Raw genomic sequence first — 26793 nt, forward strand, 5'->3', positions numbered from 1 at the left:
ATGTGTCATCACGTAGTTTAACACATGAGAAAACGTTGTATTTTTCTGCTTGCCTTCTGATCGTTATTTCAGAACACAGTTTGGGACTGGTTTGGGTATTTATGGGGTTTGAAGCCTGAGACATACATGTCTAAAATGGTTGTGAAGCTGGTTAAAGTTAGCTTGTCCTAATTAAAAGCCTTTTAGATTATCATTATTATTATTATTATTATTATTATTACTATTATACCCTAATACGTCATGATACCGTGTGTATTGTGCAGTGATTGGGTACAAGAAATGTGCATAATCTGTCATAAACACGTAATTCTGATACAAGAGATTAAATGACTCCCTCAGTGGTGTCACTGATACTGGTTTTTATTATATTATATTTTTGTTATACAGTGGATCCTTTCTATGTTGTCTCCGGGTTACAGCAATGTTAAAAACTGAAAAGAATATTTTTGAGAACGGTATTTTTATGTCACTGAATGCTCACTGAAATGTGCTTAAATGGACTGTTAAAGGAATAATTATGAAGAGACACTTACTTTTTTGTTTTGTTTTCCCCTCACTGTATGTTACCTTCACACTGCTTTCCCAGCACAACACTCAAGCGCCCTAAATAAAATAAAACATTTCACTTCGTACAAGTTGAGTGAATGAATGTCTCTTTACTGACAGCATGAATGAGGTTGTGTGTGTACGATGATGTCTGTTTTGAGGGTATATTTTCCACTTAATTTCACTACACTGACACTACAGCAGTAAGGGACAAGTAGACATCAGTGTTTCCACACTCACTCGCTACAGTAGCACGACTATAGATAACATCTTGCTAAATTGTAAAAGATAAGATAAGATATTCCTTTATCAGTCCCACAACTGTAGTCTAATGTTATAAGCAGCCTATTGTTATGAAATAAATGCACTCCATGAGCTAAGTTTTGACAATACAACAGGTGCAAAGCAGGACAACATTTTCATAACTTCACAACATTAACAAACAACCAAGTCCACTTGCTTTTGACTGAAATTGCCTTCGGGATAACAATGACCCGGACAAATGAGAACCTTTACAGGCTTATTCACAACATTAAGCAACACTTCATATTTTCACTCATAAAAGCAGCCACATGCTGGAAGAATTGCAAAATTCCCACCTGCTATGCATCACTCATACATTCCTATTTGGTTTGGCTCTGACAGATTTGTACAACATGTTTGTTTTTTTCTCTTTTCCATATCCATATGTGAGTCTTGATCTTTTAAGACCGACAGATGGTGCTCTGGAGCCTGGAATCAAAACACTACTTCAGGATTACTTGCCATGTTTAAATCAACATTTTCCAGGTTTTGTTTAAGCTTGTATTTGAGCAGTATATATATGAGATATTCTGTTTCTTTACTTTGATCTATTAAAAATGGCATGCAGTAGTAATAGTAGTAGTAGTAGTAGTAGTAGTAGTAGTAGTAGTAGTAGTAGTAGGTCCAGTGTAAAAATAGCCCTTACTATATCAGCCTCAATAACAAGACATATAGGATAATGTAAGAAAATAAAATCTGTGTATTTAAAAAAAGTGTATTTATTTCACGTTTTGCTTCAGTCCTCTGTTGTATCAAATATATTCAATGTATAGATTATATTTTAAAGTGTAATTTTAAAACATAAGAAAGAGTATAATCTTACAAGGTTTCATGTCATGTTGTGTGTGACACAGCCTACATTACCTTTGAGATATAAGAGGAAATTGCTGTAGTGGGCTTTTGTTACTCTAATTTGTTTAATAGTAGATCATGGAGAAATGTTTCTGCGTAACTGTCTATTTTATTGGCTTTAGACTTTTGCATGTACACACAAGGTCAAATAACCAAGGTGTTATCATGTTTAGAGGTAGGAATATTTACCAAGTAGAGCCTCAATTAGTATGCCTTTCATCTGAGTACAATACTTTTTGACAAAAAACAAAAAACAAAAAATAAATAAATATATATATATATATATATATATATATATATATATATATATATATATATATATATATATGAAGTGTTTTGACAAATGTATTACTCTTTTCTGTTTTTGTGTCCTGTTGTTGTGGATTTTAGCACATCACACACAAAATAACTAAACAAAATATCAGCTAAAGAAATAACCTCCACTAATAACGAGGGTAGCCTGAACAAATGTAGTCCGCAGTCTGTTTTTTTTTTTTTTTTAGTGTTGAATGAAAAATATTAGCTCAGGATAATATTAATAACATCACAGTTTTTAACATAGACGTTGTTTTTGTTATCATGGGCTCTTTAAAGCCCACCTAGCTTGAGGGAAAGTATTAGAGATTTTCAAGGCTTTCTATTGGACAGTGAAACACATGGGCCCCGATGGGGTGTGCGTGTCGACGCGTGTGATTGGTCGAGGCTGCTGTCACTCATTACTCCCACTCTCTCCTGAGCGCCTCCCCCTGTCTCCTGCACGGCCCAAGCGAGGATTTTCACGAAAACATCCACCGCAGACTGCGTACCAGTGCCAGCGGGAACGGTGCTACGACGGACGGGACTCCCGTGCTATGGATCCGACGGCATGACAACCGAGACAATGGCGTTTTTTAAAGTGGGATAGAGCTGTTTTGGCCTTGAAGAGAGACGTTAGAGGCGTAAAAAAGCAGGTTTAACGACAATGAATGCGGTATCACTTGTTAGATAGAAAGACCGAGAGAGAGAGAGAGAGAGGGGGGCCAAAGTGGACTCTCCCTCGGTAGAGCCGTTCCGCCCGATGGAGGCTGACGGGACCTTTGCAGTGAGCTCGAGGCCCGCCCCGGAATGTCACCTGTGAAACGTCGACGTCTCGTGGGAGGACGTAATTAAGGAAAAACGCCGCGCACACCTGCAGACTAATTCACAACTTCTCAGTGAGCCCGTAGACAAAGTTAGCAGGTCAACCGTGGCTGCGGGAGGCGACCCCGCGAGCGAGATGACTGTCATAGATATGACTTAGCGAGAGGTTATTCACCGCCTCGGGTAACATAGGACAGGTGAACGACGCGCTAGTATCTATTTAATGGACTTCTTTCTTCTAACGGGTTTGTTTTAGGAAGTTGTCCTGTTATAATTTCTCAGCAGTAAGTTGACTCTTGCTGTTTTTGTTTTTCTAAAGAACTTCTTGGATCTTTTTTTTTTGCTCATCAAGTGTCACCCTTTTCCCCGTCAACCATGTCATTCAAAGAAAACCCCTGTAGGAAATTCCAAGCAAACATTTTCAACAAAAGTAAATGCCAGAACTGCTTCAAGCCCAGAGAATCACATTTGCTTAACGACGAAGACTTAAATCAGGTGAACTATGCTCTTTTTCCCTTTTCCTTCTCTGTGTAAAGTATGTTAATGATACAGTGAAAGCCTGTCTTTATCTCTCCGTACACATTTCATTGGCATGTGTCTCTATACCATGAAGAGCAAAGGTTATGTCAATTTGACATCATTAGTTTCCAGCCCTAGGGCGCATATTGACCTCAATTCATGCATATGCTGTAAATGCCTCTTCACCCAGCTCCATGCCTTCCAGCACAGTAGCCCACGATCAGCTGTTTTTTGTTGAGTAGCAGTTATTTCTGTGACATGTTTTTTTTTAAAGTTGCTCAAAGCTTCCTTATTGCCAAAAAGTTGTTCAGTCCTAAAAGAATTGTAGTGTAGAAGTCTGTCAAAATCGCATACCCATTTAATCACAAATGAAGACATTTCAATCATGCTTCCCGTTGGGCCGTGTTGTTGATATTGGCATCAGGGCACAGTGAACTCTGTCGGCCTATATCGTGATCATCCCTTTTGGTAAGCTGTTTAACGGGACAGTTTAAGAGTATCCCGGCTGTTTATTTGAATGACACTTCTGTGACTGATGCATCTTCAGTTGGTAATGTCTCCAACGTGGCTGGGTGAGGAGGACTTGCATCGAGCTGACATTGTACACGTTTCCCTGTAATTTCCTCCATCATGACCCATTCTGTTGGAATGGAAACAGTCTTGAGGTATTTTGTCCTTCTCAGTGGAATTTCTGACCCACTGGCTATCAACCTTTTGATAACTCTGATGCGCCCAGTGAGAGGTTATCAGTGGTCACACACCCGGGACATTGTTTCAGTCCTGCTGCCAGAAGATACTGAAGGCCTGTGAATCTCATCCTGTGCATATCCCATTTATGATGTGGGGTAATAAGACGGTGGATGGGGCATTGCGAATTGAACACACGCGAATACACTCAAATGGCTCCGTTTAACCACTGAACCATCGAAGAGTAAGACATGGCCTAGATTCATCTCGTCTCTCTGTCTTGGGAGGACTTGCCGTTCGGGCTGCTGTCAGGTCATGTGAGGAGAGATGGGACGTTTTTCTAAGCTGTGCTCTGTCTCTATGTTTCTCCTTGAACTTTAGACTAAGGCAAGGAGGAGGCTAGTGTCCCAATGTTTGTGGGAGTCCCTCTAAACACCTAATGTTCTTTCCCACAGTCCCTTTATAACTAAGGCTACATCCACACTACTACGTTTTTTTATTTAAATTGCATAACTTTTCCTACGTTAACACCTCTCTTCCACCCTACTCTGGCGTTTCCAAACCCCCAAAAAAGGGAGACATTTGGAAAGGCTTCTGACCCCGTTTTATTTTGAAAACTCAGCGGTTACGTTTTTGTCTGGATGGTTGGAAACGGAGACCTTTGGAAACGATGATGCACATGTCCGTGTCAGTCATTCTTATCCGTTAACTAGGTCAACATATCGCTGATATGTAATGTCTTCCTTCTTGCCGTGGCTACCTCCAGCAATGGATAATGCTCCTGGTACCACTTTAACATGCCACCGTATCTGCTTTGCAGTGACTCCCAATCTGTTTCCACTGCGTTTTTAGATGTGTTAATGGGGATAGAAATAATTTCTGAAACAGCTAAAACACTTGTGTGGGCCGAGATTGTTTTTATTTTAAAATGAAAACGAAAACAGTCCGTACAGTGCCATTCCTTTGTGTCACCTCACAGGTTGTCTTTCAGAGTCGGATGTTGTTTCTCTTGCAATTCTGCACAAACTCTTTACAGGTTACAGTTTGAACTTCTGATTGGAAACTCCTATTATGTCATTTTTGTTTACAAAGTCACCCAGCTGAGAAATATGCTGTGCCTCCTATAAGCAAAGCGAAAGAGGATTTAACGGTGGATTATACTTGGCTTTTCATGGGATGAAGTTATGACTGTAATCAAAACCACTGATAGAGGGACATAGAGGTACCAGGCGGCTGTAAATGTCAGAGTTATGTGACGTGATTTGTAGGCTGCTGTCTCGCAGGCTCAGGAGTGCAGTTGAATTAGGTAATGTAATTAATTTGTTAAGCTCTTTAGTTGTAGGTGAGCTTTGAGTGTAAACATACAGCATTTATGCTCCTGTACACACAACCCTGCAGTGGTTATACAGGACTTTTTTGGCTCAGCAAACAAATGCTGACTACTAGTATGGCTAGAGTTCAAGTATGTACCAGAATAATTTAAGAAAGACTTCCAGGCCAACTTGCATTTCTAAGTGCAAATCTGTGGCCACAAAAGCTCTCAGGCTCTGTACTGTCTGTCTCTCTCTTTCTCTCTTTCTCTCTCTCTCTCTCTGTCTCTGTCTCTCTCTATGTCTCTCTCTCTGTCTCTCTCTCTCCCCCCCCCCCCCTCTCTCTCTCTCATCCACTGTTTGTCTTACTAATTTCTGCCTCTTGCTGCCCCCTCCACCCACCAGTACACCCACTTGGAGGATCAGAGGGAAAATCATGTGTTAACCTTTCCTCTTTTTTCCTCCAAGGCAGCATGGTGCTCTGGAATACAGCCAGCTGGAGAACGTAGCCTGCAGTCAATTCAAGGCAGCTAGTGACTAATACACACATTCCCATAGTTTAACTAAAATGTGTGTGTGTGTCCTTGTAATCGTGTTTGATATTTGGACACAATTTAAAGCCTAAACTAGCGACTAGCCTCCAGTTATACAGTTAATTAAAATGTGCACAGTTGAACTGTTAATTGATATCTTAATGTGCCTGTTTTAGTGTTTGCTCTAAAGACTGTAATTGTGTTTTCCCCTTCACCAGGCCAAACCTATATATGGAGGATGGTTGCTGCTGGCACCAGAGGGAACAAATTTTGACAATCCCTTACACAGATCCCGGGTAAGTGTTATTTTCAGAACAGAACATATGTAGTTTGGTCTCCTCTGTCACCTCTTTTGACTTCCTTTTTTAATAGACATTTGATGGATCTTCAGGAAAGCAAAGTAGTATTCTTTAAAGGGAACAACTTTCTTTGACTCATCTTCTGTAGTTTGTGCTCATGCCAAGAGTCAGTGGGTGCAGTGCTAATGGTTTTGTGTTTAACAGCTTTGAGTAAGAGATGGGTAAAATCTAGTAATTTAGGGTAGCTCCAAGGGTCAGGTAGGTTAAAAAAAAGGCAATTGGATTGCCTAACCCTTCCTTTTTAATTTTGTTATCCATGCCGCTGATCATTTGACATCTGGAGGTCCGGTTATTGTTGCTCCTGTAGCTGTTTCATGGATTCAGCAACTTCCTGTGGGAGGCTCGGCCCTCTATCAGAAAAAGCCTCATTCTCCATCAATAATGAGCGGCTAATATTGACTTTATTTCACAAATCTTGCTTCCCTAGCATCAAGCAATGGGAGACTTGCTCTGTTGCGCGGCTTCCTTTATCAGCTCCCAGATTATACTGCAGTGGTGCATCCCAAAGAGGAGTAGAGAGAATGTGGGGGAGGAAAAGGAAAAGTCCCAGTTCTCACAGCCACACTGATGGCTTCCATATGGGTTTTGGGAAAAGCACCTCTGGATCCTTCAACTCAACTACTGTCAACAGGCTGCTGCTGCTGCCTTGACATAATCACTGATGTGTTCTGCCTATTCTTACAATCAGCTTTTCACTGCCGCTGTATAATTGGTGGCCTGAAGTGCTGAGGTGAGCAAGCTGGTCAGGTTTTGACTGACCCACAAACAAATAATAGTGAAAAAGAGCTGACGTGTTGGATGACTTATGTTTTAGGACCACTAAAGTCTGACAAGCTGTGGGTCTGTGGCTGTATTTTGTCCATCAACCGCACTGTAAGCCACATATCTATCACCCTTTTTAATGGATATGTCTGCAGTGTCCTTTTAACATCACCCCTATTGAGACCTTCCAATGCCTTTTTTAGGTTACAATGCACCTCTCAATATTTCATGGATCGGGCTCAGTTGGAATCGGAGCCCAGGATATTTAACACTGAGACAAAACGGTGCATTAAGATAAGAGGGGGAGGAGAGCTCGTCAAAAGCCAGTGAGAGGAGATCAATGGAAAGTGTCACCATGTCATTTGCACAAATATCAGCAGAATTGCCATTCTAACCAAGAGATAAAATTGCTCCCTTATTTGTACAATTTGACCTTGTAGTTTAACAAAATATGATAGGCTTCATCTTCCTCAATAGGATGGGGTCCATTAACATTCTGCAATTAATTTGTTTTGGGCAAGCACCGTCGTGATACTGTAAGATGTCAATTCAAGGTTTTGTGCAATGTTAACATAAGTTACCACGGTGTGTGCCACTGTGGAAGGGCTTCGTTGTCACTATAGCTGCATTTAGCTGGGACAAAAAAACCGTATCAGTGTTCTATCGTTTTTTTTTTCCACATTTGAAAAACAACCTGAAAACTGGAACTCAACTGTCATGGCTGAAACTGGCTAATGAATGATAAATAAACGGCTTTCAAACCGTGCTAAGTATTTGCACACTTTCACATGTTGCTTCATCCTTTTTATTCAATTTTAATGTGGCTTACTGATTGGACTATGGCCATGTCAGTAATTCAAGCATTTCTGTTGTGTTTTTTTAAATTTTAATTCAGAAATGGCAGAGGAGGTTCTTCATCCTTTACGAGCATGGCTTACTTCGCTACGCTCTGGACGAAATGGTGAGTGAAAGCTTTCCTTCCATCAGCTGCTGATCTTTGTTTGCTGTTACTAAAAATGTCTTAAATAAGATACTTCTTTTAAAGGCTGATATTTTAAAAAAAATGGCCTGGTATCAAATACTAGCTGGTGGCATGGACTATTCAGGCAAATAATTTATGGCTCACGTGGTAAGGTTTAATCAATTTTATTTATATAGTTCCAATAACATACATTTGCCTCAGGGAGTTTTAAATTCAGCATCTCGTATTGTCCGTTTTCACAGGCTTGTTTGGCACATTGGCCAACACGGTAGTGCCATACTCTCTGCTTACCTTTTTCTTGCTCGTGACTTTCATTCACAGTTTTCACCCACTATGATTGATATATTCCCTTGTGCTTTTCTTTCGATGTTAATCTGTTATTAGTGAAACTCAACAGAATATCTATCAATAAAAGGGAAAGGATTAAGTGAAACTGAAGGAAGAAGTGTTGAGTTTGCCTTTCCTGCATACAGCAGCACCAGAAAGTTCACACACAAATAAGAACAGAACCACAAACTAGGGTGGCATATTACAGAAATATGAAGAAATACATTTTTATTTATTCATTATATAACACATATGACAGTAAAGTGGCCAGTTAGGTCATTTTGACTCTAGCAGGAAGGGTGATTTTATGCATGTTCATTTCTGTTTATAAACAGAGTTGCTCTAAAAAAAGATGTGGCATTAAAAAGATAGAAGAATTAATTTACAGACTTTAAACATTGGTGTTTGATAGTTTAGGTTAAAGTGTAGTTATTGTGCCGTTTGTCTGAGGAAAACCTGGAGCTGGGGGATGTGATGGGCTCACTGCCACTTGACCAGGCAGTCACCTCACTGTTAACACCGGTGCTTTCTATTTTGTGAATGTGTTAAACACTGAGCTAACTAACACAAATGTGTCAAGAGGAATGAAGTGACACCATTACACCATGGTGTTGATAAAGAAAGTCATGTGCTGAGCTGTGTGTTTAGTTAAAGTGGCTAACAAACGTATTGTGCAAGAACCGCATGTTAACTTCCTGTTCTGAAAGAAAAACTGGAAAAACCACTCAATGATAGGAAGGCTAATGTGGTCTTTATTGGTGCCAGTCCTAGAATATCTATCAGTAGTTACAATATATGTATGTCTCCCTTTGAGTTTGATTTTGTAGGTCACTTGTTTGAACACTATATAGTTTGCAGGTTATGTGTGCACTGCAGCACGTGGGCAGAATATTGATTGACCCAAAGCAGTGCTCAACAGTTCTTTTTTCTAAACGTGGATGTGCTTTCAAATGAAGTGAAAGCAGAAGTGGCTGAAACAGCACTTTCTTTGTTGCTTTTGACCCTTTTCATACTGTATGTGGCATACTCTGGCAGAGGAGAGAGATGCTGAGAGAGTTTATGTAATAGAAGCAGCAGGAGCTAGGATGCTGTATTGAATTTTTTTTTTTTTCGTTTACTGTGCCCTTCAGGGTCATTTCATTCCCCGCCATAGAAATCTGTTACGTGATGAATGCCAAGGCTACTGTTTGCATCGTGCATTTTATTTTACATGCCAAAAAATACTGTTCTGGCCTTAATGTCCTCCTCGAACTTGAGGCAATATATTGTATTTGTGAGGTACTGGTGAATGATGACACCAGAAGAAGGATGGATGATGTGTTTACTGGAAGAGGCGGATTTCCTCCTCCCATTCATGGTTCTCTCTGGATGTCACTCTTCATCTTTTCATCTCCGCTCTGAATGCAGGATCAAAAGGAGAGGGGGTTAGCAAGGGTCTGGAGCTGGAAATATCAAGTGACACTAAATATAGACCCTCACTTGTCACAACAAATGCATTAGAATAATTGTTTAATGTTGAATAAACAGCTGCACAAGCTTGGCTAATTGGCATACATATCTGGAACTCATTTTGTGCAGACAAAGAGGTAAAATTAATATTTGGTCTGTTTGATTTAGAAAGGGTTGGAAACTGTGAGTGACATAATATGATTAAAAAAACTTTTCACTTTAATAGACAGTAAAGGTAATGATGTAAAATACAAAAGGCCAAAACATTTTCTGAAGCTACAAAACATATTAACACCATTGCAGATTGAGTGTGTGACTCATTTTATTTTATACCAATGTTCAAAACCAAGTGGTTTGTTTAGTAACTGGTATTGTTTTGTCTTTTTAAAAAAATTTTTTTTTAAAGGAGCTGCACTTGAAATCCTGAAAGGGGGTGGGGTTGCCTCCACACGACTCTCACCCAAGGAGTTAAAAATGGATGTTTTTTCACAGTCACATGCACTAACATGCACACGCAGCCGGCCCGACTATCGCAACAAACAAAGAAGCTCAGATTATAAGAGAGAGACTTTATTCTCTGCTCAGGACACAATTCATTCACTATATCTTTACATAGCTAATATTTGATACACAGCTATGTAGTACGCATACAACATACAGTTGGAATGTTGAAATGCTTCAGATTGCTACAATCAGCATTAAATACAAGAAAGAGGCCAACATTAAGTTTGAATGCTATATTGCGAATGACATCAGGTCAAATCTAAAGACCGCCAGCTTTCACCAGTATAACGTTGCTCCAGCCCACATCAGAGCCCCCATCTGAGAGCACTGGCTGGGGTTGTAGATTAGGAGGTGCCCCTCTGTTTTCCTCTCAGCCTTGTTTTATGGCTCTTGTGTCTTGGCTCTAACCAAACCCAGATGGACTGCGGTCCCAACCTGCAGGATGTGGCACAGCTCCGGGGGAAAGGAATGGGTTAGAAGAGGCCTGGGAGAGATCACAGTTCTTGAAGGCATCAAATTGGGGTTGCCCACCTATGGTGAACACCCAACAAGACGCACCACTGCCATGATTTTATGCAAAGCTGAGGCTTTGAAGAGCTGTTCTATGCAAGAGACAAGTGGCAAGAAGAAAATGGCTCCAGTAAGAGCAAGATAAAAAGGAAATGTTTTCAGATTGGAACGATGGTGAGGGTGAATAGCTGAAAATGTTGGCCTGCATAGAACCTGTGCCGCCATGCAAGGCTAATGTTAGTGCGAGTATCATTCTTGACATAGGCCTCCAAAGAAGGGAGTTGAAGTTTGTGTCCGAGAGTTCACAGAATTTTAGCGCTGTGCACTTTTATTAGTTGTAAACATGGAAACGAGAAAACTGTACTCCCCAAAGTCGACCGTCAATTCAGTCTCCAGTATTTGCTAAATGTATAAGCTAGATTTCCCCAGAGCAACCCAAAGCAGTTATTTCAGTGGTGCGTTGCCAAGGCAACATGTTTTGTCCCTTTGTCCAGCAACTGTTGACCATGGCTTGTGTTACATGGGACAGAGTTATTCTGTTTTGTTGAGAGCTCTGGCTGTCTCTGTCCTGACTGTAGGGATCCAGGACAGAACACTCTGGAAGCAAAGCACGAGTGTGTGTGGGCGGAGGTTGTCTCTAGGCTCAGTCATATGGTCAGCAAGCCTTTCTCCAGTAGCTGTAAAAAAAGAAACACCAGACACAGCATGGCAAAGAAATGTGCAAGGCTGGATCGGACGGAGTTAGAGTTTGTGATGAACTGCACAAGTTTCTGCGTGCGTGTGTTCGTGTGTGTTGACTGAATGCACCTGGGACCAAGGGTGCTTGACTGCAGTGGCAGTGTCAGGAACAGGTGTTGCGAGGTTTTAGAAAGTGGAAAGAAGGTGGTCTTCTCATCATTTAGAGGTAAAGTAAAAATGAACAACTTGAACAGAAGCCACCCAAACACAACTGTGTGAATAATCTGTTCAAGTTGTTTAAGTGATGTGACAAAACACATACACGCGCAAAATCCATTATCACCTCACAGTGAGGGCATGTATGTGGGTGTAAAAAAACTCCCCAGCTCTACAAAGCCACTTTAATGACATCAGTGTAGGTTAAAGTGATCAACACCCACACTCTAATAACTGCTTTGCCTTGCTGTCCTAAATACCCCACACAATACCTAGCTCCCGTGGATCTTATTGTTACCTTTTTCTTACTGACACACTCATACACACACACCACTCATCATATGATCTAGGCTTTCTTTGTAATGTCTCAATCTCTGATGTGGTCTCTGAGCTCACACTGAATCACAGCCTCAAGTTGTTTTTACATCCTTTTGCACTGAAACTTGTATTACTGTTGCTGGCGCATTGTGTACAATATTTCCTCACTTTATTTGGAGGCCATTCATGCACTTTGTGTTCTCATACTTTCCAATTAATGTATTTAAGTCCAGATTTCACAGAAGCACAGTATACCTGCAAATAAAGTGAGGCTACCTATTGAGTTGCACTGCACAAAGGCCCATTCAGAGCCGCTTGAAATGCTTTTGCCTTTAGACTGTATTGACTGCAGTTGACTGTCTGCACCAGTGCCATGTTCATTGTTATTCCAAGGAGAACATGATGTTCTCATGACGTCTCAGCTGTTAATATCATTGTCATTTTAGCTCAATTAATTCCCTGTGTTGTACTGGAATTGAAATAGTGGACCCCTGCCTGATAGCACAATCCGAGAACGGAGAGAGTTTTGACGACCTTCCCTCATTTTCCCAGACATTTGTGCATTCTTTTAACTTGAGGCACACTATTGTGAATCTTCCTGACATGAGCATATACAACCAATGAGCAATGTTTGCCCTCAGACTTGTAAGATCTTTTTGACATGCTGAAACATGTATAAACTCTCCCCTCTATAGCCCTGTTAAACATGAAATGCTGGGCTATTTTTAGCCAATTTGAGGGGCTTTTGTCTTGTGTTGGTTTGGGAATGAGGAGAGCTTTCTAGGGAATGGATGAGTGGGCAGGGCCTCCGAGCTGCGTTGTTGCCTTTAGGCACTCTATGCAGGGAGTAAGTGGAGGCTGACCACCCCACCCCATCAAATTATGGATACTTATAGGGGAGCTCCAGTCTTCCACTTACAGCAAGCCATGGGAAACAGAGTGGAGAGCGAAGTAAAGACTGCCTGGAGTACACAAGTTTGTGTTACAGTACAAGATGGAGCGATTGCTTCTATCCCCAATTTAGCCTTTCAAGTCATATTTATTCATATCATCAGAGGATTTAGAGGGAGAAGGGTAAAGAATAAATGAGTTGTCGGTCATAGCTCCTCTTGATAGGATAGTAAACGACCCACGATTATCCAATATAGTTGTGTGGATCGTGGGTGAGGCATGTGTTGGTTTTGTAGAGATATGGTGCGTGAGAGTCTTCCTTAACCCCTGCCCTTCCTTCCCCATGGTTCCAGTAGGAACTGATCTGCTGGAATGTAAACAGCCATGGATTACAGTGGGGTCACTGTTCCCATTGCACAAAGCCACAAAACCATGGGAACAGCCATTCATACAGCTAGGGTCTACAACACTGTACTGTAACTGCCACTCAGCCTCACGTCCCAAACCTGTCACCCACTTAATTATATTTATACAACAACGTTCCCTTGTTTTTGTCTTTGTTTACAGAAATAGGGAATTTTTGTGGATTCAGTTACTGTTTTTATCCAGGAATTCTAAAGCTTTTGGCTGGGGAAGGCTGACCGCAATAAAGGGTGCAACGCGTAGAGTGTCCACTGCAGTTTTAGCAACCACTGTGCAGTAATGTTGTCAAAAGTATCGATACTTCATACTTTTCAAGACGACGCATTTAAAAACTATACAATATACAAACTTGAGAATATCCAAAGTATCATAGCTATACAAAAAGCAGATCTACAATCAAAAATTTTAACCCAAGGGCTTCACAGAAGAATCAACAGAAGAAAATCAACTGTTAGAATTTGTTTGATTACTTTTTCTGTACCAGCACTGTGTGCAGGCTATTATTAGAAAAAAGTAATCCTACGTGTTGTTTTTTTCTTGCCAATTACTTTTTCTTTATGCTGGGGTATCAAAAGTGGTATCAAGTATTTTTTTTTTTTAATTCTAGTATTTATTTTATAGATATTTAAAATTCTGGTATTGTGACACCCTAACTGCATGTATCACGACCAATCAGGGGGAGTCAAAGTGCAGTGACAAATATACGAGAACCCACCCCGGCTTTACCACCCACAAACACAATTGTGAAAGAATTTTTTTTAGAATTAACTTTGTACTTCCTTAGCCTAATTATCTGCGTAATTTGTGCAAACACTGAAAACAAAAGAGTATACTGGAAGAAGTAGCAATATTTGAACACAGGATAGTTATCAGGACTGGTCTTCTGTACAATGATACACATGGCTGACTCATGAGCACAGGATCCAGTTTGAATTTGATCAGGTCATTTCATGGAAGCAAAGGTTTTAAAAATAATGTACCACACCCAATGCTTTCCTGTTTAAAATAGATACTTTTATCAGGAAATCAGGCAGTGCAATGTGGAAGTGTCATCAGACAACAGTGGCTTATCATTTGTAGCCTCACAACTTACAACAGGACTATTTTAGTTCCTTTGTGTATATCAAGGCAACTTGGCAAGATCTTGTCTACCAAAACTAAGCACCATGTATTTTAGCCTTAATCTCTCATGAGATCAAATTCCTTGCCTTGGATCTGACGGGAAGACTATCAACCTGATGCGGCACACAACAAACTTAACTACAGCTTCTAGAGAAATAGTACCAGAAGCAATTATGTGATTTGGATTGTTCATCCCTTCTTAGGCAGAGGTTCTTATCCACCAGCTCACATTGATCACTAATCAAGGGCCTTGCTGTCCTCCAAGTGACCAAAGATGCGTGTCCACTTTCCAACTGAGTGCTTTTCTTTCTGAAGAGACATACGTTTACCATTACTAGCAGAGTAGGACTAAGCTGTTTACAATGAAAGGTCTCATGGAAGTTGTATTTTCTTTTGATACATGACTGATCTGGCTCTCTCTTGGCCTTTTGGCCTGACTTTCCAGAGTATTTTTATCTGTGCTCCTTAGTTTTTTCCTTGGCTTTAGTCACTGCATCATTCCGGATGTGGCCAAGATCAAAATCTTATCTCCTCCATTTGTTCACTGTTTGAATACTTCAACTTCTTGAGTCAGAAGTACAGTAACCCTTTCTGGCTCAGGACCAAGTCTGCTCTCTAAACACTGGCCGACTATTCTACATGGCACCGCTTGGTCACTTTTTATTGGCTTTATCTTTAAAAGTGTTTACTGTCAGTAATGTACAGACACGCATGGAGAACTGCCCAGAAACAAGACCCCAGCTGATTTGAAACACAACTTAATTGCGATTTTGTTCTAAACTCTCAAGGATCAAATGTGAAAGACGGGGAGACATTTTAATGCTTTCCAACTGACCTCATCCTCACCCACTCTATTCTACATTTATTGTGTGTGTTTGTGTGTGTTCCATAGCCAAAAGGCTTAATGAGTCTAAAAAATAATGTCATCAAATTACTTATTAAATTCAAATTACAGCCAATAAAACAGCATTGTTCTCCAGTATCCGCACTCAAAACACACTGGAAAGAGGGACTAAGCTGCCACTCTTTGATTGGATGAGCAGAAAGCGCTCCCATTGAAAACGTGACTGAATGCATTGACATGTATTGACCTGGAAATGTATATACAAATTGGTGCAGAGTGACCACATAAATAACAAGGCTTTTGTCTTCTCTTACCATGTCAAAAAACGTAAACATTTCACACCCTAACAACTGGTAATACGTTTCTACTTAAACTTTAAGCTTCAACTAACGTATGCTGTGAGCAAGTGGAGACAGGGCTTGTGTTCAACTCTGTGGGCTATTATTATATCGATGTTCACTGTTGCGTGAGCCTGTGGACAGGATCATTTAACACAGGGCACTAGGTCTATCAGCACCAGGGTAAAATAGCACTATATTGCTCATAGAAAATGGTTTCCCATAAGATCTCAGTTTTCTATTGATGTAGGATTCCATTCAATGGTGAACTTGAATTTTTTTCATGGTGAATATGATTGCCATGTTGGGTTGAGCAAAATGCTAGATGGCAGTCCACTGTTAGGCGGCATAGTGAGAAGTCCTTTTTAAAAGGCTCTTTTTTTCAGGATGTCTTTTTGTTTTTTACCATCCTTCTCTCTGTACCCTTCTTAGTTATTTCGTTCTTTTTAATGATTTCCAGCTATTCATTACCCAGAAAAAGGCCGGCTCCAGGAGGCTTTGGCTAAACCAGTGTTCACTTTCACTTGCATGGTCCCCACTTTTACTTTCCCATTACTCAGTCCGATTCACTTTCCTTTCCTTTTACCTCCTCACTTTCTCTCATTCTGCCACTCTCTCGCATCTCTGTCTTTCATTCCAGTTCTCTCTGGCCAATAAATCATTTGTGTTAGAGAGAGCAGCCAGCAGTATTGTGTAACTTATTTTCCCCCAAACCCTCCCCTGTCTATAAAGCCAAACATTGCCTGACTGACTGCTCGCTTAGTTTGTTCTAAACACTAGACCAGGACACTGACAAAAGGTTTCATTTAAAGCATCAGGGTGAGAGGTTAGCCAGCTCTGAGATTGGCACTAATAAAAAAGTGGGGTAGGTGTCTGCAAGTGCAATGTAGGGGGTGGAGGGACCTTGAGACTTTAGAAAGTAAAAATGCTGCTGTTGTGAATTACCCACAGATTCACACCACTGTAGCCCACCAGTATATTGAGGTCATATTTGTGATCTTTTTTCTAATGTTCATAAACTATAGCTCTGTGTGACTTTTAGGTTGTTGGGATGGAAGACAGAGTTGATTAGTTACATAACTGCAGTGCGTTGTCTCAGTTGACTGAGTGACTAACAGACTTCTGCCTTGTGGTGGCCTGCAGGAGCCACAGCTGCAGTTCAATGTCTTTCTGAGTTGCAGCAGGTGCATTGGATAACCTTTAACCTTTCACCTCAGCTTGCCGACCTGCCGATCCAACCACCTGTTAAGGTCAGAGCTTTGCAGCTAAGATATCTTTAGAAAGAGAGAAAAAGTGCGTCCATGGAGTTGGGTCTGGTAATGTTTCATGTGAATACAATAGCAAGGGTAAACATGGGTAGACATATCTAGATAAAATACTTGATCCACAGGAGAAGAAATCTCCCAGTAGAAGCTCTTACTACCATTTCTGGGCCTTATTTCATCTGTAGGTCTTGCTTGTAAAATCCATATAACCTGCAGTGCAAGTATGTTGGCTTGTTGATAATTGTTATTGGGCGAGCGACTCACTCTTTAATAACCCACTCCAGCTTCCTCAGGACCTGGTCCAAAATTCCCATTTCAAGCAGCCATGGACTGGCCTACCTCCAGCCTCAGCACCTAATCAGCTTAGTGCTCTCTCCTCTGTGCTTTCTCTCAGCTGTAAAGCAACAACATGTAGGATTTGCTCTCGGGCTCCCCCCATAGTTGGGAAACAGTATTTTCTTCGACTACTGTCGTGGATACATGATCAGGGAATATACATGCATTTGTTGACAAGCCAGAAGTACCAGAGAGTGGAATGTCTTCATCCCAAGTAGATTGGCCTATATTTCAGTATGTAATGTCATATGGATATAATTTCATGGGTTTTATTATTTATTTACGATGCCAAAATATCAAAGTGCTTTAGTTTGCGTAGTTTACTTACTAGTAGTCCAACAGCATGAGAGCCAAGTTCAAAACAACAATGGCGGCTCCTGAACAGGTTAGCTGAGATTTTGCAATAGCATCAGTTTTATCTGAACTGGAAAGTATTTCTTCATTGAGAGAAGAGAGCGGCACAGAAGGCTTCTCTCTTTTCTCCCGGTTGACTTTGAAAAGACTTTATTAGATGCTTTAGCCGATCACCTGCCAGGTAGGTTTTGAAAGCGCCTGCCCTTTCCCGATCAGTTTCCAATGAGCCCTTCTCAGATTATTCTTTGAAACAAACCATCTGACAAGTAGGACTGTAAATAATTTGCAGTCCTTTTTTTAAAACATTAACTACTGAATGAAAATACAGCAGAAAGTGGATTGATATGTAATAAAATTAAAAAACAAAGCACTTCTATACAATACTACAAAAACAACCAAGTCATCTTATGTGTCTTCATCAACTTTGAGCTATTCTTGTAATTATTGTGTTCAGCTAATCTTGGACATCTTTGACAGGGTTATCTGAAATATGCTAAAATATTACGATGCCGCAACCTGAATACATACTGTATCTTCGTTGTATTGTATTCCACATTTCTTGCCATGGACTGCACCAAACTTGATAATAACTAACTAACTAACATTTATTATTATTGTCATTAAGCAATGCTTGGTCATATTATCTTGATTAATTGTTTGATAAGACACTGTGTGGTTTAACCATAAAATTGTCAATTACATAAAGTATTTAGTTCTTGTTTTTGCTGTTTGTGTTGCGACGTGATGCATTCAAAAAATGTTTGTTTGTTTTTGTGTCTGCTAAACAGTAATCGTAACAAGTATTTTGGGGGGTATTAGTGTGTGAGAAACTTGAGAACTGTATTAGCTCTGGCTCTTTTGAATGTTAACCAGTCCTAGAACACATCTGGAAATGGATTTTGCCCAAAAGGTTTTGTTACCTGCTGAACTGTCTTTTAACCTCTGGAATTATCTGCTGTGCTGTCAGTCCTGTTTTGGGCAGGTTGACTGCTAACTACCAGGCCTGTGCCTGTAAGAAGTTGCTCTTCAGCCATGTGGAAAAACAGCTAGCCCCAAACCTGAGGTCTTAGCTGAATTCCAAAAGGAACGTTTTCCAATCCCTCCCCCATTTCCCTTCCCTTCTACCTGATGGGCTAATTTGCATTGACTCAGTAAGGCTTTGGCAGATTTACAGTCATTTTCAAAGAGCTAGGTCTTGTGTAATTTCTTCACACGGTGTGAACTTAGTTGCAGAAACATTTTTCCTAATTGTGTTGAAGTTAAAGCTATTTCTGTGCATGTTGTATTTTAATAAAAACTGTTTTCATTGGGACCCTGCAACTGTGCAATAGCACCAGCATATAATGGGTGCCTATTCACCTTGGCCTACTTTCCAAAGTGCTGTGTCAGAGCACTCTATGGGACGCTGCAGCAATCCAGACACTGCTGTTTTGGGGCACACTGTGATCTTTGAACAACAGTTTTTTTGCAGTTGAGACAAAAAGCGAGATCTGCAGATTTACTGCTCTAGAAGTCAGGTGAGTAATTAGAAACTCTAATATATAGTAGTGTTGTAAATTTAAAAAAAACAGTCCAATGTGCAGGCTATCCAGTTGTAATCATTATTGGCCCTGGGGTGACGTGCATTTGTGCATTCTTTGCCAAGGCAAGATAAGCCACTCTTTCCCGCCAACATTTTCCACTACCATGACCAGCAAAAAATATGCACACAGTTGAGAGAACTGTTTTTACAGTCTTCTGCTTAAATCAAGTCGCGTTTGGATTTTGTCAATTTTGGTTGAATTAAGCAGCTATGGCCGTTTCTTTTATTTATTAAGTGTTTTAATTTCAGAACCACTTGGATTCACACCTCTGACTGCCTCTCCATGGCAACAGTAGCTGAGGCTCATGGGTATTGTAGTATTTTTAACCGTCCGCTATGCCAAAATAACAGACAAAACATAATTTCATTGAAACAAAGATTTAATAATTAACACTGGTATCCATGACAAACCTGTAGGATAGAGACATTATCTGGGAGTTTCTAGTATTTCTTAGTTCTATTACATATTTTAGATTTTTGCAAAGACTCTTCCTCTCCCACTTCCAAACTTGATAGTCGAACTGGTCAAGTCACAGTGTAAGGGTCTGTCATGACTCAAGATAGCTATCATGTACCTTTGACTAAAAGTAACCTTTTCGTACACATTGACATGGCAGAGGTATCGTTCATCACAGATAAGGAGTGATGAAAACAATTAAAAGAGAGGTTTACAAATGCAAACAGTAATGGAACTGAGGACAGTCTACAGTGTTACAAGTGTGCATAGAGTTGGATAGCAGAGAAAGGAAAAAGTCTGGGAAACCACACACACTCACAATAATTCTCTTGAGTCTGAACAGCCAACACAACATGACACAACTCGATCGTAGCACCTGTTTCTCCAGCTGGCCCATCTACTCTGTCACCACCCAGACACAGACTGACTGATTTCCCAAACGCTCTCTGTGTGTTTTGCAGTTATTCATTTGTCATGATCTGTACATTACATAAACACTATTGATTCAATTAAAATTGTGTAAGGATAAGAAAGTATACCATAGATGTTTTAATCTGAACTTACCTACACCCATTTGATAATTCTAGGCTTGGTTTTGGTTCATGTAGCTGCAGTAAAATTGCATTTGATTGATCGATCCAAGCCTCTTATTTAAAATGAATCCTGCTGTACTAGCAGTGAAAATGGTCTTCATCCTCCAACTCTCCCTCGTCTTCCTCCTCCTCTGCATTTGTCGACTGCTGGCCTCTTAGCACAGCATCAAACCACCCACATCCTCTCACCATTCTCCATAAGAGCAGCAGCACTGCTACCACCCACAATAGTCTCTGAAATACCTGGTACAAATATGTGTGAAATGCGTGCCGTTTGGATTTTTTCCCTCACAATATTGTACAATACAGTGCCCTCTCAGTTAGCCTTCACTGCGGTGCAGTTGCTGTTTAACCAGGCTTAGAGCAGATGCCTATACCGTAGCATTAATTTCAACGTCTTGAACGCATACCAGTGGAGTGAGGTTTATGTGAGAATGCCTGGAGGACTGTACTTGGCCCTGCAACAGATATGTCAGATATCCACCATATGGTTTCGTCGGATTTTATAGAGCTACATATTTGTCTAAAGTACAGGCAGAGGATAGGGTTTGTATTATAGTTGAAGCAAAGGTAAATACTCTCTGTGATTGTACTAACGTCTCAATATTGGGTTAAAATTATAGGAACGTGAGGACAAAATTAAAATCATAACAGTCCCGATCTGTCAGCTCTAGTTCCTGGTCTGATTGCAATATACAGTATATCTGTGTTTGTATTAATATGGTGGAGAGGGAGAGAGACATTGGTTTGATATTCCTCTTTAGCAAGACTAGCAAGAGGTGACTCCATCCGTCTGGCACCTGAGGACAGTTTCCTGCAACTGGTTGTTGGCATGCGCACTGGTATCAAAAATATATGTTTACCTCTGTTTTCCTATGTTGCTAAGGAAAGATTTATTGCGTAACTGGCGTTATCGGTAATGAACAGAGGATGTTGGACCCTGAAGAGACCTGATTCTAGGCTATGTTCGTGAGTCAGGATGAAGTGGTGCCAGTTCATCAGCTTTTCTTTTGGCTTCTTTGTCTTCAATGATCAAAGTCAAATGTTCTTTGGACGCAGGGTGATGAACTTGAGCATCCTGCTGTTACATGTCTGAAGAAGAGTAATGTAACTTAATGAGTGAAGTCGTAGCTTTTGAATTGGTCACCGCCAATGTTGGCAGACAAACTGGCACCAAAGCCAAATAACAGATGTTTCTGATCAACATACAGGTGTTCATAACTAACTCGGACATAGAGCAATATTACAGGTTTATTCATAGCAAATGAGAGAACATTAGGTGAATGTATTGCAATATGTGACTCAATCACATGGTTAAATGCCATTTCATTCCCTCATGCTCCTCTTAACTGAGTCAGTTCGACTGCACTTTTGCTTTCCATGACTAGAAATGAATGAGTCCGTCAAACCCAAAAATGTTGAGGGGATAGGAAGAGAATTTGCTTCTCAACCAAAATTGAGAGTAGACCATCAGCCAGCTGCCAAATGAAGCAAATATTTCTCCCGCTGTGTCATAAGGGAGAAGGGGATGTTTTGCTAAACTGTGGAATGGCTCAGAGTGAAGGAAGCCAAGGGCGCAAAGGCATGCTAATGACCATTTTCTTAACCGGGTTGGTTCCTAATGAACACTGTTGTAATGATACACACCATCTGGACAGACATATGTCATATGAATTCTATATGAAAGAAACTGAGAATAATGTCTCCATTTACTTGTATTGCATGGCAAAAGAGATTTAAGAATTTAGCTAAGGCATTTAAAAATATTGTGTTTTAGATGTGAAGTACCTTTTTTTTCATTAAGATTTGTACAAGATTTGTGCTAAAACAAATAAGACAAAAAGTTAAATTAATACATTTTATAATTCATCAATTAAATACTCAATTAGTAGTTGATGTAATGATTGGCAATATTTCAAATTTATGTTTTCCATTGACACGCAATATTCTGGTAAAGTCTAATACCGTATGACAGCTAAAATACACACACAAATATTGGTGGTGATACAAAAGCCCCCCACCCCCCACCAGCAGTCATCGCAGACTATTGAAACCACACATCTTTCTGATTCCCTGCCTCCCCTTGAGACTCAATGTCTCCCATCCAGACAGTATTCATACTATTGTCTGAGCAATTTAGGAGACTAGAATAAGTTTTTGCTGGCTTCATAATTTCCATGCTCTGATCACAAAAGGACACTTGTTTGGGCCTCTTGTCTCTCAGTCATTTCCTTGTTGAGGGTTAAGGGGAGGAGTGGCTGTGTGGACTGTGGCGGCTGACAATCCCACATTGTGTGAACTGCTGCAGCTTCACAAAGGGCCCATTGTAGAAAACCGTGGCCCGGGAAGAGGGGACTGGTTCTAGGCTAGGTGACTTAGAGGTGTGGGTTCGCGAGGCCTGGGTCTGGGGGCTAGAACTTTGGTGGCTGGCCCAAAGTACGGGCGTGTATAGGTGCTCAGCTGACACAGTCCTGGGGCAGAGAGGGTGCACAAGTGTGAGAGCGGAGCCCCATGCTGCTTGTATACATATACTATACTCCTACCTACTTTATATAAGCACTCAAATATCTCTCAGAGGTGAGTAGCTTTATGAAAATAGGTTTTTAATCAGAGCTGTTGTCAGTCTCTGATGTATTTTCTGTCTGTGAGAATCCGATGCTGTGATTATAAAACTGGGGGCTTAAGCTGCTTGTACAACTGTTCCCAGAATTTGAAATATTATGCTGTTTATCCTCTGACTCCAGCTCAAGGAGAAGCCCACATGCGTGGTGTGCTCCGACTTTGGACTGCTGGGCCATCTGGTTGAGTAAACAAATCTGGAGTCCACAGAACCCCTTATTTCTGCTGCACTGCTGTTCTCCTTGACCACCATCTTCAGATTTAATCCTTTTTCTCACCCTCTGTCCCCAAAACTCCATCCACTCTCCATGTCTGAGAGTGACAGGGCTCTCAGGTCAAGCTGACGCCAGTCTCTCTGCCCAGTCTGAAGCAGGCCTAGCCCCTCGCCCAGCTGTCCAAATGTCTATTTATCCGTCTGTCTGTCAAGCCCGGCTGTTGACCTGGCCTCTCACCTTAATGTCAAGAGCTCTTTGGTGATGGACCATTTTAAAGCCACGGGCATAAGAGGTTGAACCAAAACTTAATGACCAACAGCCTCTGTGGCACTCCTGTTTAACCATGAGAAACTGAAAATGTTACTGTTCCAAGTTATTGAGCCAAATTTTGACTGTGCTGTCTGCTGCACTATAGACAGAGGTAAAAGAGTTGAGAAGGAAAGTGACTGAATTTGCCCTCAGGGTTGGATTACCACAAACTGTTAACTATTGACTTTTCTGTCCACATTTAAGGCTTCAGTTGCTCTGTTGCTGATATATGGTTATATCTCACAAATTGTCTCCTTTAGTTAGATTTATTTGGTCACTAGCAAACATGAACGTGATACCTTTTAATTTAGTTTCAGCTCTAGCTCCTAATATATTCCGGTTTGCAGAGGGCTATAATTTATCATCTGTGGCTACCTGGTACTTATAGCTTGGAACCACTGTGGTATTTTGCTGTCTGTAATTCTGCCTGTATGTTTAGTGCAGTGAAGGTAGGGTAGGGCCCAGAAACTGTTCAAACAGCCACCCATGCCCAGTGTGCTTAGTTATGCAGTGCTTAGATTCAACAAATATAAATCTCTCAGTCAACATAAGATTATCAGGGCTTCTCCCATTGCTCACACAAGTCATTTGGAGGTCAGACTAAAGCAGAAGTCAGTTTTCTAAACTAGTAATGTTTTATGATAATGTGTGTGGAAATATTTTTCTTCTTCACTGTCTAAGAAGTACTATTGTAGGAATGCATCTGCACTAGTACATTACACACATTTTTGAAAAGCATATTTTACAAAAATTGTGACAAGCACAACAGGTTCACTCAGAGTGATGCAGTGCAATAGACTATAAATAGATTATCTTATCTGGTCCAAGTTGAGCTCGCAGGTCTCCATTCATTGTAAATGAGCTGTGCCTGCATACAAAGCCACTGCACGCTTACATAAACATGCATGTGTAAACCTTAAGTCATTGTACACAAAATAGTATTATTGTGGAAGCCCTGTAGTGACATTATTTATGGCTGACAGATGGCATCCATGTCAGTGTGCATAGTTGGCTTTATACCTCACAGCTAGGCATCAGACAGATTAAACTCAAAACCGCTCAGCGAACCCATGAACTTGCACCGTTTAAAAATGTAACAGACCTCTTCATGGGTGCTTTCTGGCTCTTTTTGGTGGTACAATATACAACATGGCTGTGTAGATTTGGGCTGAGAGTCTAGTTCATTTGATGAATAATCTAAATTAGAATGATTTACTGTCTTTTTGTATGCACATTATTCTAGATGCCACCCTTTTTAACTTGTTTATTAATCAGTTATTAAAAGAGCATAATTGTTACTCTGTTGATTCTGGATTTTATCATGGATTGAGTGGCGACTATTAACCAAATACAGTTTTGTCCATCAGAGTTATGAACAACCATCTATAAAATCACCCTAATTGTTGCCAGAGCAATACTTTCTTTTACAAATCGAGCTTGCAAAGTAAAAAAGCTGCATATATGATATAAGTATGTAACCACTCTCTTTCAAAGGCTGCAGTACTCAGAACAAGAAACAAATATCACAGCAAGCCCGAATAAGAACATTTTCCTTTGCACAGATTGTGATTATATCAGTGTGGTAGTTTGCCAAGCTTGGCAGGAAAGTTGATGCTGGGGCGGATTGTGTGAGAAGACAGACCATGTGAAGGGATATGTGAGCAAGTCTGTTAATTTCCCTATTTTACACTTTTATCTATGTGTCTCTGTTGCGTCCTCCAGCCCAGCACTCTACCCCAGGGTACCATCAATATGAACCAGTGCTCCGACGTCATCGACGGAGAGTCCAGGACGGGTCAGAAGAACTCACTGTGCATCCTGACCCCTGAGAAAGAGCACTTCATACGGGCTGAGTGCAAAGAAATTATTAACGGGTAAGACATAATAGCGAGGAATGTGATCTGTTAATGTGGGAATAGAAAATAGACAATCTGCCATTTTATCTTCATATACATATAAACTATATAGAATAACGTCCTCAGATGGGCAGTATAGTTTGTGCTGCTCTCTATTTTGGTTCGAGTGGATAAGGATGACAGAGGCTCGGATAAGGCAGAATAGTTGTGCAGCAGCTGCCTTTGCTGACAAAACTGCTCTGCCCCCTACTGTCTCCTTTGGGCTTTGCTTTTAAGAGATTTGCAATCCACACTGCAGTGACAGTGCACATTCTTGACTGTTCCCTCTCCCTTCCTTTCAAGCCTGTGTTCACAAACCCCCATAAGCCCGGACACAGATCAAAACACACAAGCTTTAAGCCTCATTATTTGATTGTCTCTTGTGCCGCTCCTTCACTGCTGCACATTCAAAGTGTGTTTGTGTACCGCACTCTCCATCCCTGGCTGTAGAATACATATTGGTGCTATTCTTGGGGAACTGTGACTCACAGCACCTACTCTCAATTATGCTACCTGCTCTATCGCTGTACGCCCCCTCCACTTGCCGATCATCTGGCTCCCATGTGTTGGTTCTGTCGCACAGTCATATTAGCTTTAAATGACAGTGATGTAACAACCAGGATTCTTTTTAAACAGTATATATGTATTGTTGAGCTCCGTACACATGTCCGTCACGTTTGTATTTACAGTATGGCAGTTTCTAGTGCAGCTCTCACTCATTACAAAGTGGGTAGAGCAGAAGAATATTTGATAATGCATAGGTGTTGTGTACCCTAGTCACTGACTTAATCATTGTAATCCTAAAAGAGCCAGCGGTTTCTGTATTCCATGATACTTTACAATTACAGTTCACAAGGATTAGTGTTAAATCTGGCTTGATATTAGTTAGTCCTGAGATCAAAATTTGAGGTCAGTTTTATATTTTCTCCATTTTATCATTCTTATTTTAGTCAGGTTTTAGTAGAAACTCTGGAGACTTTGTCTTAGTCCAGTAAATCTATGGACATTTTAGTCTAGTTTTATTAAGAGCTGAAGGAGGCAACTTTCTATAAAAAACAAACTGGACATTACTATGAGACGGACAATCTGTGAAAAAGTATTGTACCTCTATCTCTCCCTGCTGCTGCCTGGATGTTGCTAATGGCATCTGCAAGATTCCACAGCCTAAGACAACCAATCAAACAGAGGAGTCTCTGATGATGAAGTCAATGACTGCTCGTGAACTCTGATCAAACTGTGAAAATTCTGTACTGTACTGTTTAGCTGTGAAATAAGAACGTTTGTCCAGCTGGTCTGCTGGTGGGCGGTGCTTGGTTTTGACTCGACTTGCTGTTCATTTTACAGCTAAACGGTATAATGTAATATGATTCTGAACACACTTTATGCTAGAAATGGGCAATACATTAACATAATCTTGATTCCTATTTGATCAGCACTGTTTCACAGTTTGATCAGAGTTCACAAGCAGTCCTTGACTGCGTCAGAGACTCTTCTGTTCTGGTTATTTTAGGTCAGTCCCAGTGGAATCTTGCAGATGCCATCAGGAGCACCCAGGGAGCAGCAGGTGGAGAAAGAG

General features: G+C 40.7%; 1 protein-coding gene across 9 annotated transcripts in view; it reads left to right on the forward strand.

Annotated features, from left to right (window-relative positions):
- Nucleotides 1–2521: 2521 nt before the first annotated feature.
- LOC310961260 (myosin phosphatase Rho interacting protein) overlaps nucleotides 2522–26793 on the forward strand; it is a 47286-nt gene continuing 23014 nt past the window's right edge. For all 9 annotated transcript variants that reach the window (XR_014593629.1, XR_014593630.1, XR_014593631.1 and 6 more), the window contains exons 1-4: nucleotides 2522–3315; nucleotides 6088–6165; nucleotides 7886–7951; nucleotides 25045–25196. Coding sequence is in view for 6 of the 9 variants with exons in the window: in XM_083933267.1 (XP_083789393.1) it covers nucleotides 3196–3315; nucleotides 6088–6165; nucleotides 7886–7951; nucleotides 25045–25196 (416 nt within the window). In the remaining 3 variants the exon portion in view is untranslated. The remainder of the gene's footprint in view (nucleotides 3316–6087; nucleotides 6166–7885; nucleotides 7952–25044; nucleotides 25197–26793) is intronic.

The sequence above is a fragment of the Echiichthys vipera genome (assembly GCF_963691815.1).
Source record: "Echiichthys vipera genome assembly, chromosome: 18".
Taxonomy (NCBI): domain Eukaryota; kingdom Metazoa; phylum Chordata; class Actinopteri; order Perciformes; family Trachinidae; genus Echiichthys; species Echiichthys vipera.